This window comes from Apus apus, chromosome 9 (genome assembly GCF_020740795.1).
Source record: "Apus apus isolate bApuApu2 chromosome 9, bApuApu2.pri.cur, whole genome shotgun sequence".
NCBI classification, from domain to species: Eukaryota; Metazoa; Chordata; class Aves; order Apodiformes; family Apodidae; genus Apus; species Apus apus.
The window spans coordinates 2,688,131-2,702,104 of NC_067290.1; the positions used below are offsets into that span (position 1 = coordinate 2,688,131).

Below are 13,974 nucleotides of genomic sequence, written 5' to 3' on the forward strand. Positions count from 1 at the left end.
TGGCACCTGACTGGCTGATGGTGGCATGTGATGCTTTTTTTCTCCCTATCTTCTTGTTTGGGAGGGAGAAGCAGAAAAGAGGTGGTCACACTTTGCTAGAGACAAAGCCACCCACAGTCGGATTTTTTTAAAATGAAAATAGGGAAACTACATTTATGCCTCTATCTGCACAAGCTGGGACTGTCCCTAATTTCACAAAATATTCCCTAATTTTCCTGCCATAGAGGGAGGAAAGAAATTCTGTTCTCCTGTGCCTACCTCTCATATGAGGTCACAGTGACTTAAAAAAAAAATTGGCTGAGATCAAGCAGACATAGGTTGGTTGCAGCAGCGGTTCAGAGGTGAAAGTAATGACAAGAACATGGCTCACACCCCTAACCAGCTCCATTTAAGCAGCAACATTGTGACATCTTATGTGTCTTCTACTTACTTCCATCACAGATACACAGGAAGGATGAAAATACCTGCAGTGTGCAGAAAAGACAGAAAGGTTCTTCAAAACCTGAAGTTCCACATCCTTCAGAAGTGCCTACAGGACCCATCCTCTAATTAAATTAATACCACCTTTTGCAGCTCAAAAAGTACTAAACAGGTGTACTCTGGTAGCCTTGATGAGAGACATTGCCCCTCCAGCTTGCTGGCAGATGGGCAGCTACAATCCCAGCACTACTGCCTGACACAGCTGGAACAAAAACCACCCAGCCCTTAACTACACCTGAGGACCAGCCCTGTTCTGCCCTGAGCACCACAGGGCTGTAGGAAAACCAGAAACAGGCTCTTCAGATTTAAGATTCAGTATCTACTGAATTAAACATTTCTACCACTTTCGCTTGAAAACGTATAAACAAGGATTTGACCTTGGTCACCAAACCTTTTTTTTAGGAATCAGTGTATTTGTCAACAAGAGTTCCTTAGGATTTCTGTTTCAGCCAGCAAGTGGTGAAAGTGGGTGCTGTAAAAACGACAGTGACTCCTCACTTTTTGCAAAAGCTTAAACTAAACTAGCCCACAGTTCATGCTACCATGAACACCCATCATTCCTCCAGCTGGCTATCTAAAAGCACAGTAGCTTTCCTCTGAGAAGTCAAGCTTGACTCAGCACAGATAAAGCTGTTTAATTAGCAAAGGCAGCAGTGCAATCAAGCAAGTATTTCACATTCTAGATTAAGATATGACACAGCTTTCCCACCTGTGGCAGCTGTAAAGTCTTATCACCTCATTACACATTTTTTTCACTCCACAAGGTATAGCAGATGCACCCTTGGAACCATTATCATTATTCCAGGTAACATTTACTTCATAATTTACTGCTTCACTTTTTTTCATCCTACAACATAGCTTTCTTTGCCAATTTACTCTTTTTCATTCTTTGCAACTTTTCCTCCTACTTGTAATTACCCCTTGCTGCTGTATTCATCCAACCAGGTCTAGAATCCTCCTGCAGAGGTTCTATTTCCAAATCTGACTTCCTATGTTTGTTGTTCCCTTCTTCAGACAATTTTCACTAAAAATCAAAATCATCAGTCTACTTAAATTATATCAAAAACAGTTTGGTATTTCACAATCTTTTGGAGAAACATGGTTCCAATAAAAACTGGATAGAGCCTTGCAGTGTCCTGTAGTGTGCATAGAATGGCAAATAACATGCCTTTAAAAGAGAGACAGCTCAAAGCACAGTAAGTCCCCTATACACCCTATTTCAAGATGAACAATAAGAAGTCTAATAACATAGTTTCTAATAAACTTGTGTTTCATGCTGTTCCTATTTCAACAGCTTAAAATTTGTTACTGGCAAATAATTACAGAATTTTGACTACATTTTAAGTAGAATTTCTTATTTTGCTTAGATCTAAAGTCTACAAAGCAACTTATTTCTTTAATCCCTTGCTTCAGTCTTACTACTTTGAAATATACCTATCTAAAATTCATTTATTATTTCCTTGCCATTTTTTTCATTTCCTTTCCATTAAGGCAATTAAGGCAAATTTTAGAAGAAACCACTTTTTTTTTTTTAATACCACCTTTTTGACTAAAAAAGTTATTACCGATTTCATTAAGCTTCAGAGACATTTCTGTGGTGTCTTCAGAGATAAAGGAGGGGAAAAAAAACAAAAACATCCCTCTGATTCTGAGCACAGGGGACAGGGGTGGGATGGGGGATGTCACTAGATATAACCTCTTCAAATTTGCAGTCAGCATCTCACACACACTAAGCTACCTAAAATAATGTTAGAGCACAGAAGAGCTTCTTTACACAAAACAATACACGGAGTCAGGAGCACAAAGCATTTTCCACTAAAAGCTTTTTTTTTTAGCATCCAGTCAAAAAGGCAATCTCTATAGTGTACTGTGTTTTGCTAGTTATACTAATATAACCAAGTATTACACATGACAGAACTGTAGATAAACAGGAAAAAAAACCCTCTGCTATTTTTTCTCTAGATCATCTCAAAATACCAGCACACATTCTGTCTGGTGCAGAACTGTGTCAGTTGGCCACTCCAGAGAACAGCCCTGCAATACAGCTTGCATGAGTAGCTGTATGCTGCACATTCACATTTGTTAACACATCACATCACATTCCTCAGTTAGCTTAGCTGCATATCTTTGTTATTGCCCAGTGTGGACTTAATACTGAAAAAAATTGATAAAGAGCAAAAAATATGGCTCAGGGAGCTATACTTCCACCCTTTCAGAAAGACACATTCAGTTGCTCACATTTGATGAGGAGACAGAGTTCAAAATAAACTTTACTTTACTCTGCAGAAACTAGTATTTAACCTATGTGCCCGTGTCCTCCCAGTCAGCAGAGATGTGCTGTTTGTGCTCATGGCAGCCTCTGCTCATGCCTGTATCTCCCCTTTAACTATGCTGTTATTTTGATTGCAAAAATGGAGAGCCCTGAAGGCAGAGTTGAAAACTGAATGCATGCTGGGAAGTAGTGCTGCTCTAACTACCTGGGTTTAAGAAGCTGTCTAAGCACACAGCGTCTTCATGTAAAATCTGGCTGCCAGACTCATTTTGGAGTAATATTAGAAATTCAATCCAAAGGTCATAACTAGAATTAGACTGCAACACATCAATTATTTATTTTTTTTTTTAAGATTCAGACAAAACGTCTCATGCAGATGACTTTTAAATGTTAAGTCTTCACATGAGACAAAAAGAGAAACCAAAGCAAAATATTTTTCACTCTTGCTCCATGTCAGGGGTTTCAAGGAACCAGTTGCCTTCTTGGAAAGGCATCTTGGTACATCTATGGCAAGACTGTATCTCCTCTAATATCAGGAGTTTATTTTTGCAAAAGGCACAGCAGCTTTTAATTGGTATTTAAAGTTTATAAAAGTAACTTGTAATATGTCTTTTCTTTCAATATAAAATACATATATTGATAAGATTTAAGATTTTTTTTTTAACTTACACTCTTTGCCTGAAGGCACATATCCATATTGAGCCATTTGGTTAGTCTTAAGAGCTTACAATTTTATAAAAAACAGTCTCCTTCTGCAACACAGCTGTCCTTTGCCTTGACTTGCTTCCAAAAACTTCTCACCTTCAGCCCCTACAGGAGTGCCATGGGATCCCTTCAATTCCTGTCCCTCTGTGCAGTCCCTACTGGTTCCCCATTTGGCCATGTTCTGCATTTCTCTCCCATTTTCTACTGTGGCTTTATGACCCAAGCAAGGAGCTGTGTGCTCTGCAATACCAGGAGGCTGGCAAGAACACTGGCCTTCCAGACACACTCACCCAGAGGACTGAAGAGCACCCTGGCAAAGCAGTTGCCCCCATCTGTGCATTACTAAAATCTAAGTGACACCCCTAAAATTGAAAAACTTGGAAACCGAAGACTTACTGAATGCCATAAATGCTGGAGTTACTAAATCAACCTATTAATATCAAGTAAAGTAAATCAGGATTCTAGTTCAACTGCAGATAGGAAATACTAATTAGTTATGCATAATTGAGCCAGCCCAGCTGAATGGAAAAACTGCAATGAGTTTTCATTGTAGCATGCAAGCGGTTTGGTAGTTACCCCTAAATAAAACAACCACACACATTTTTAATTGAAACTGGTTTCCACCTTCTAGTAAATGCCAAAAAAAAAAAAAAGCCCCCCAAAACCTATTCTCCTCACAGCAGTAGATTTTTATATTTTACATCAGTGATTTTCTGAACTATGACAATACTGTTCATATTAAAAACATTTATGATGAGCAGTCTTGCCCATAAATGACTCTGTGATTTTAAAGCCAAGTTTGCTCTTCATATATCTTTTGTCCCTGGTATTTGGAAATGATCTCATAGGCCTATCACAAGATTATTAGCTACTAAGGCAGTAAACACTACAAGAAATGCATAATTCTCTGGGAAAAAAGATACTGATGCTTATAAGTACATATGTACTTAAAATACAACAACATTTTCCCACTTGATTCTTTTTATAGTTTCACCACTACTGCCAAATGAGTCTTACATTCAAGCTTTAAAACACAAGACAGACAAAGCAATAATTAGTTTTAAATACTGAAACAGCTTTCTAAATATTCCACATAAGTTTTAATAAAGATAATAATCTATATACACAGCACCTTGGCACCCTGCCACTAATGTATGGCCTCTAATCAATCATTTGTTCACCACTGAATATTCAGTACATTTTGCATGCAAAACAAAATGGCTATTTTCTGAGGAAATTAAATATATTTTAAAAATAAATTTATCTAGTTGAAAATTTTGGACACTTAATGCAGAGTCTTTTCCTTAGCTAGGGAAGAATTAAAAGAAAAGGTGAAGCAAGCTGCCTAGGTTTTAACTTAGCTCTGTCACTAGCCTCTTGAATGACCTTCAACAAATTAATTTTACTTCTTAGTTTCCTCCATTTTTAAAGAAACCTAAGGCTGTAAAACAATTATTGAAGTCTATTACCTAGAATCATTATTAAACGTAACAAGTGGTTCTTGAAGCTTTCCCCTCCACAACAGACCCATGAAGCATCTGTGAATCAGACACTTCTCCACTACAGCTTTAAATACTTTTTAAGGTTCTCAATTAGATGTGTTAATTCAGAAAAGGGTTCTGGACATCTGTGAAGGTATTGAAAATGTCTGTTCAGTATGCAGCTGCAGATTAAGAGAATGTGACATTAAAATGCATTAAGAATAGGCCAGAAAATAAAATCAGGTTTCCAATGCCTTTATAAAAATTAAATACTGTTTCATTTGAAGGACTGTTTGTTTTAGAGGTCACCCCTTCTTCATAGTGATATTCTAGAATAACAGGTGGTTTCAAAGAAAATTGGCAAAAACAATTTCTACCTATCACCTTTCACCTTTGGGAAGGATCATTTATTGTATAAAGTGACTAAGAGAAAGTATTCCATGAGAAGCAGAACCAACAAAGACCACCTGTCATAGATTTGTCTCTGGGAATTGACTACAAGCTTTAGTCTTTTCCCAGACTTGCCACTGAGGCAGGTATAAAGCTACTAGTTGGTAGAAAGTCTTTGGCATCACCTAATTTTATACTCCTGTATTTAGCAGAAGCCCTTAGAGGTCTCTCTCACCTATGTAGCTACAAGTTTCCAAAGAATCTGTAAGAAAAGACTGGTCTTCCACAGCTCTAGCACATCTTTGAGAGTGTTACTGGAAAAGGCAGGATGGTTTGACCCAGTGACTGTATTTGCTCTCTTTTCTTAAGAAGTCAGATAATATAACATGGTAAAAATATACAGATTGGTACAAATAAGTTAATTTTCCTACTTTTACCCTATCCCACCCCATAAAAGTAAAGAAACTGAAAAGGAGAATTTCAGAACTTGTAACAGGACAAAGTTCTCAAGGTAAGAAAATGGTAGAGGTCATCACTGAGATCAACATTAAAAAATGCGAGCCACAACTGAGCATTTATTTCTGTGTTGAATATCCCAGATTATTCCATTAGCAACAATAACAATGTTGGGTTACGAAATCTCAGACTTGAAGTATGAGTCAACCTCTAATAGAAATAAAAGGTATTAGAATCAAAATGTCCTTTTGATGCTAGAGGTAAAGGGCAGTATCCTTTGCTGACAGAAGGAGGTGCTCGGTTCTTCCTCTCACCCTTGCTAGAAGGGGACACTGAATTAGCAGGATTTCAGTACGATCCAGACTAAAATCCTTTTGTTTCTGTTGAACACTGCAATATACACATATACAATTTAAGACACAGGCACAATGCAGCTCAAAACATCACAAAAATAAGCTCCAACCCCCAGCATAAGATCCTCCTCTACGGATTAACATAATCCAACTGAAATTGTTTCTTAGGAGGCTGTAAGAGATTTATTTTTTTAGCACTGGTTTTCTTGTTATTGACAGGGTTTGTTTAGAGTATCACATGACAGCAGCTCTACATACCTCATCTTGCTAAACTGCATGTCAGTGCAGCACAGCAGGCAGGGCAGCTAGTGTTGTGGCCATTCATCTACTGACAGTTCCAATCTTTCCATATTTTTTCAAATTATCCTACATATTTCATTTAAGCTCACACAGTCAAATTCTATAGCAGTTCAATAGAGGTATCCATACTTGCAAAGGTACAGATCAAACTTTTCTGCATGTATTATCAGAACATACACACACATATTTTTCAAAATGTATTTTAAAATCTTCATTTACAAAACTATTTGCTTTTTAGAGAAAGAGCCAGAACAACAGCAAACTATTTTTTCTAAAACTACTACATATCCATGTCACATACTATGAGAAATATAAAAAAAAAAAAAAAGGGGGGGGGAACAGCAGAAACAAGCAGGCATGAGTAACCTTGTGTATATTAGTAACTGCATTTAGTCTCCTACCTGGAATGCTCTTGGTGCAGAGGTTTAAAAGCTTTGCTATTGCCAGCAGACTGTGTTAATTTTGATTATCAAGTACATAAAACATGCCATGATTATAATACACAGGATAGCTTCAGTAGGTATGAAAAAAATTCTACCAGAAACAAACTTTACAAACATAGACAGTTATTTAATATACTAAGCAAAAAATCTGTGCACTGTAGAATATGAAGTACAGGGATGTATCTGCAAGGCAGCGAGCAGGGTCTATGGATGCATCTCCATGACGTAGGTACAGAGGTTTAGTCTGGCACACAGAACAACTTTTTTTTTAAAAAAAAACAAAAACAAAACAACAGGCACCAACCATGAAACCAAACACAGAAGAGAAAAACCTGAAAAATGTAACAGGTAACGTTAACACATTTGCTATAGATAAAGGCTTATACTGTTGTTTCAAGTATTTTATTGAAGTACCATTTTAAAGCAGATTGTATCAAATCACAGAACCGTACACGTCCATCTAGACAGTAAGGCTATCAATTTGAGAAGCTGACCAAAAAAAAAAAAAAATCACAAACCCACAATCCATTACTGAATGATGTCAGTGTTACAAAAAAAAAAAAAAACAAAACACACTACTTGCTTTACTCCGTATTATTTTGAGGCACTATTAAGACCTTATATATGGTAATTAGCAGTAGCAAATGAGACGATTCACAGCTTGAGGTGCCAAACACACAGGGCAACAGGTTCATGAACAATTAATAGAGGCACATCCTTCCTATAAAATACAGCATCCACCAGAGCCACGCGTGATAGAAAGAGGTCAGAAAAAGCTATGACCTCCCCTTCCTGGTGTAGCCAGGGAAGAAACCAGTTAACGTAAGTTTTTGCGTGCTGCAAAAAACCCACGTTTTTTATTAAGATAGTGGAAAAGCACACCCAGCACCAGCAAAACCTGCCGAGTTACATTTTGTCACGGCAACAGATTCAGAGGGCTCGGGGAAGGAACACCGAAGGGCTGGGCTCAGCATCCTGAAGGACCTTCACCCAAACACACGCATTCTGGACAGATCCTGGTGGATCTGCGCGGAAACGAGCCCGCTGGCCGCTGTGAAGCGCCAGCCGCCACGCTCCAGCCACGGGCAGCCCAGGACAGAAACCCCTGCCTCAGGCACCTCCATCCCACCTGCACCTGCGCCCGAGCTCTTCCATTTGGCTAGGGAACGCGGAGCAGGGCGGCAAACACGCTTTATTTAGCGTTTTGGTGGAAAACGGCTACCGTTTCCAGTCAGGTTTTTTTTTTTGCTTCACCTTCAAGTCTCTCAGGCTTCTCCTCAGCGCGGCGGGAGACGGGGCCGCGGGAGGGCGGGAAGGAGGGAGCAGAGCAAGGCGAAGCCCCCGGGCCACCTCAGCCCCGGGGAGCCCCTCACCCGCCCCGGGGAGCCCCTCACCACCCCCGGGGGAGCCCCTCACCACCCCCGGGGGAGCCCCTCACCACCCCCGGGGGAGCCCCCCAAGCCGCCGGGGAAGGGAGAGCGAGCGGGGCCCGCGGGGGAGAGGGAGCCGCAGTGCGAGGGAGGGGAAGGAGGGCGGGCAGGGCGCGGGGGGCACCTACCAGTCCGTGTGCGGCTCGTCGATGACCAGGAGCAGCTTGAACTTTCTGCCGACAGCCGCGGAGACGGCGGAGGAGGCATCCACCAGCCCGGCCGAGGCCGCCGTCTGCTTGACGGCGTTGGAGAGGGAGCTGAAGAAGCTGCTGCCCGTCGACTGCTGCTGCGGCGGCGGCTGCTGGGGGGGAGCGGACTGCGGCGGCTGCCGGCGCTCCGCGGCCGGGGAGGCAGAGGCAGGGAGCGGGGAGGCTGAGGGAGGAGGCGGCGGTGGCGGCTGCTGCGGCTCCGGCCGCTGCAGGTCGGTCATGTAGCCATTGGGGAGGTTGGCGATGAAGCTGCTGTCCGAGAGCCTGCGCCGCAGAAAGTTCATCATCTGGCCGGACGAGGGGGGGGAGAAGCCGAGGCTGCGGCGAGGTGCGGGGCACTGCGCGGTGCGGGGGGCTGCGCGGTGCGGTGCGGGGCGCTGCGCAGTCACTGCCGGCCGGGGCGGGCGGCGCCGCCTCCCTCCGCGCCGCGGCCACCGGCGCCTCGCGACCGGCTCTAGGCGGCAGCCGCGCGCGCCGCCGCGCCTCGAGCCCGGGGGGCGGGGCCGGGGGCTGCCGCGCGCGCGCGCGCCCCCGCTCCCCTTCCCGCGCCCCCGCCTGACGGGAGCCCCGGGAACGGCCCGGGAAGGGCTCGGGAACGGCCCGGGAATGCTCTGACCCGGCCGCGGGAGGGCTCCGACCCGGCCCGCCGGTCCCCGGCAGCACGAAACGGGCCGAGGGGCAGCGGCGGCAGCAGCAGAGCCAGCCGGGGCCTCCCCCCCGCCCCGCGGGGCCTCCCCCCCCTCAGCCGTCCCGCCCTGCAGGTGACACGGCGCGGCCTGAGGAACCGGCCCTCGCTTCAGGACGGGGAAAAGGCGGCTGGGGGGGGGGGTGGAAGAGCTGCTCACTCTCCACAGCTGCCTGGAAGGAGGTTGGAGCGAGGTGAGGGGTTCAGCCTCCCTTGGGAAGAGCGATGGGGTGAGGGGAGACGGCCTCGAGTCGCACCTGAGGAGGTTTAGGCTGGATACTAGGAGAAAATTCTGCACGGAAAGGGTTGTCAAGCACTGGAACAGGCTGCAGCGCTGGAGTCGCCGTCCTGGGAGGTGTTAAAAAAGCCCTGCAGGTGTGCTGAGAGACCTGGTTCAGGGCTGGACTGGGCAGTGCTGGGTTAACAGCTGAACTCGAGTGCCTCAAACACCTTTTCCAACCAGAAGCATCCTAGGACTCTCTAAGTGAACGACCCCCAGGGACACGTCCCCCGAGCAGTGACAGAGCCAGGGCAGGGCCAGGGCACTGCAACCACTGGTGGCACCTGGCGCCGGCAGCCTGCAGCCCCACGGCCAGGGAAGGAGCATTACCAGCAGCTACAAGCATGAATTAAGCTTTATTTATAGCCTAAATGCCTTAAATTATCAACAAATAACATGAGGCAGGGAGCAGCAGCACAAGCTGCCCTCAAAAGCAGAGCTATTTCTGGTTGTGTTCAGTCAGGGCTCATCAGCGCAACAATGAGTGGCGTTGCCACGAAGCTGGAGAGGAAGAAATTGCCAGGAACAGCCCTGTCCTGGCTCAAATCGCTCTGCTAGGAACAGCAGCAATTTAAAAAAAAAACATCTACGGCACGTTCCAGGCTGAGAGTGGTCTGTTCCAGCAGCTGCCCTCGGCACAACCACTGCAGCATTGCAAGGGGAGCAGCAGCGACAGCAGATAGCAGCTGGGAGCTGTGCTGCATTGGTAAGAGGAGGCACAGGCACTGCCACACTTACAGCCTTAAACTATTAATGAAGTCTCCTACTAATAAACAGTGGGGGTGGGTTTTGATTTGGCCTTTTTCGGTTTTGTTTTGGTTTTTTTTTCAATTAAAAGCCAAATCAGCTTAATGAAGTGCTGTCTATCATCAGGCAATTTTACATTGCAGTGCAGAATTATGGGTGCATTTTGGTATCTAAAAACTGTAGGCTTTCTTCAAGAGTAATTTTCCTTCTCTTTCCCCTGAGTTTTGGGATAATCAGTGTGTGCTTTAACAAAATACATGCTCAGCCTTTATTTTATGACCTACTCATTTATCTAAGATACACATAATGGCAAATCATTTTGCAATTCATCTCTACAGGCAATACCCAGTGTAACAGGTGGTCCAAGATTATACACAGTGAATTCCTGCAGCAGTTTCCTTTGAAGTTTGAGATCTGATAAAGCTTTCCTGATGCTAATGCTTTCACAGTTGAAAGTTTACATGTTCAAGGTATAACTGCATAGGGTGCTTGAATAAGTCACTGAATTTAGAGATGTTCTTATATCATGACAGAAAATTAAATAAAATATTGAGGCTATTAAAAGATGCTTACATTTTAAACACCACAGACACATTTGGGCAATGCAGAGCCATAATAAAGGCCACACACAGGTACAGCTCTTTACATTAAGAGCACAGCAAATGTAAACAAGTGGAACCATCCTGGGTTACAACTACAGTTGGACTGTTCCTGTCACCAAGCCATGGCCCTGCTGCCAGAGAAGTTGCAGAGCTGCACTTACCTCTAGGTAATTTTGAGGCCTAGTGGGATCGAGAGAGAATAATTTTATTTCCGTAGAGTTAAGATATCTTCGGGCTATTCTTATTTCTAAAAAGTTTGTAGGTGAGTGCAGTAACACAAGTTAAATCATCTGCAACACGTGGTAGAGAAGCAAGTCACTTGCAGACAGAGTATTGCAGTTCCCCACAGCAAATGCACACGTACCATTTCCACTGCTGCAGCATGTGCAAAGGTGATAGAAATCACAAGGCTGAAGAACTGTTTCATTACTCCTTGACCAAATAGTTGTACCAACAACCCCCCTCCCCTCTCATCTAAAGTGTCTCAAAAGTAGGAGGCCAAAGGAAACACAAAAGGCACTGCTTATAATTTTCAAAATATGAAATGTGCATGAATTACACACTACAAACTACTTTATCTTCCCTGTAGAGATTACTGAAGAGCACTCTTACCCAGTCTGATACTGAAAAATGGCATTTAGGCATTTTAAAAATTACTGTTCTAGATTGTAATTGTATAAAAATGCCCCCCTTTGGACTGACTGCTTCCTGTACGTACTCAGAACCTGCTTATTTTGCTGACAAAAATCAGTCAGTCTTGCAGAGCCAAATGGAGCACAGCGGAATGAGCTGTGTTACATTTTGCTGTGCACGTTAACAAAAATATTAACCAGGTCTCTATTACAGGGCTGCAATCCATTTTCAGTGGCAGCTGCACTCTGTGTTTTGAAGGCAAGATACACGTAGCGAACGGAAATGATAGCAATTTGGATGTCAGGATTCATTACTATAAAACAAAATAAAAAATAATTACAACAGTGTTTAGGCTGCTCGAATTTCAGTGATGCCAGATTTATCCTGGTTAACATGTTTGTGTGGAAAACTTCCAGTTTCTGATTGATGAAATCCAGTTCCTAACCGTAGCAGTTGCTTGAATATTCTCAGTTCAGCCAAACTGTTAAGATTATATGGGCTGATTCTAACTGTAATCCTGGCCAACAGACTCTCTGATACTGTTGCCCTTTATGGTTTCACAAACTCTGAGAAGTTTGGCTAAGTAGCAGAAGCCTTGTTCACCCACGCTGTGCACTCAGAAGACGTTAGGAAGGTGCAGAATGGGAGAACAGAAGGTGTTTCCTAGTTTACACCCAGCACTCATTTTCAATGCACTGTCTCTTCTCTATGAGGATCTTCTCAGAAATTTGAATTTGAGTTTTTCTTCAGGTTTTGTTGCTTTGGTTTTTTTTTACTTCTTTGCATTACCACTATGATGACTAAAATGTTTTTAAAAATCAATCACCCTCCAACACTAGGCTTAGGTGTTTATTAAAACATCCCATAGAGGATTGCAAGGGCCTTACAAATCCAAAACTGTGCTAAGGCAGTTGGCAGCTGAGTTTGGTCAAAGTCTCAAAGAATTTGGTCCCTACTGCAGAACCACTTGAAAAGCAGAGTCCTTCCTGTTGTTGCTGTAAATGGAAAACTTTGATCAAAGAGAACCAATAGAATATTACAGGCAGCTTGCTAATTTTAATAGTATATAAAACTGTGCCTGAAAAAGAACTACAAGGACTTTTTGTCCAGCTTACTCCTCATGATGCTTCAACACCTCAAGAGAACTTTGAGAGAGAATTCAACATAATTATGTCATTAGGAAGTGAGAACACTGAATTGCTGGTATGTTAAATGACAACAAGAGTCAATATCGAGGCAGAGAGTAAAATAGCAATTTTAAATCCAGGTGTTTTTTTTCCCTGGCATTGAAATGACAATGCAAAAAGCAGATCAAAGTGCTGGGAATTAGTACTGAGGTAAAAAAAGAGAAAAGAAGGATGAAGCATCCTAACTAGTACACCTTATAATGGCCTATCACATCTATGTACCAGTATTAGCACAGAAACAACTACAGAATGGTTCATGTTAAAAAGATAAGAGAAATGTACAGGCAGATTAGGGCCAGTATTATTTGATTTCCTATTATTTTGCTATTATAATGTTAGACTAAACTTTAAGCTGGTCTCTTAAAATTCTATTAGCCTTTTAGAGAAGTACCCATCACTTGAGCAGATTGAATCTCATACATTTCAAATGAAAACTGCTTAACAGCTCATGTTATCAGCTGTCCATCTATAAAAATACACAAGTCTACAAAAATGTAATTACATTTAATGGAGAAATAATGAGTAATCTTCTCAGCCTTCCTGCTCTACATCATACTACGCAACTAGTAATACGGAATAGAAAGGGGAAAATCCAGGGAAGCATTTTCCTTGCATTTTATGTCTTCATACATGTTCTGAGCCATGTAGACTTGTACAGATCACATCCTTCTGTCTCCAGGAAGGCAGGAAGCAGTGCCTGCCCTGAGGAGAGGTGCAAGGCTGCTGCTGTCCCTACTGGAAAAAGCAATTTGCACATTTCCCAACCACTCACTGGCCGAAAATGGGCCAGAGCCAAGGGGAAGGAACACTGTTGGTAGATGACAGCCTAACCAAGTCTGGAATAGCAGGCACTTAGGCCTATTTTCATCATAAATGCTAAAGAGAATCTCTGTGCTGAAAATAAGTCCTAGCCAGGAAGTGCTCTTCTGCACTGTAGCATATCACCTGGCACTCCTCAGAGAGATCAGCATTACAAGGCTTTTTAAAAGCCTCATCATTTATTGAAACTCCTGGTAGTAGGTCATCAACATTTTCTTACAAACTCCATAGAAACACGACACTTGTTTGCCACAGAGATAAAGAAAATAGGTACATACAAAGAAAACACAACAGAAATAAGAGCTGAAGTGAATGTTTGCTGTATGCCAAGGATGTTCTGCAGTGTATAAAGGTGACATACAGGATGTCACCCACCTTTAATGACAAATCTGAGTCACTGAACAGACATAATGTTGATAATATCACTTTACATACACCCTTTTCCATGTTTTATTTGTAGCTGATTGTTAAAATATTTTTCTCCCTTAAAAGGCATGTACCA

At 42.9% G+C, this 13,974-nt stretch overlaps 2 protein-coding genes across 4 annotated transcripts in view; both read right to left on the reverse strand.

The window, feature by feature from the left end:
* Window positions 1-8,878, reverse strand: part of SYN2 (synapsin II) — a 178,585-nt gene extending 169,707 nt beyond the window's left edge. The window contains exon 1 of the mRNA XM_051627100.1: window positions 8,439-8,878. Coding sequence (XP_051483060.1) covers window positions 8,439-8,806 — 368 coding nt within the window. The 5' untranslated portion in view covers window positions 8,807-8,878. The remainder of the gene's footprint in view (window positions 1-8,438) is intronic.
* Window positions 1-13,974, reverse strand: part of TSEN2 (tRNA splicing endonuclease subunit 2) — a 603,350-nt gene that overhangs the window by 311,105 nt on the left and 278,271 nt on the right. The gene's annotated exons all lie outside the window — the stretch shown is intronic.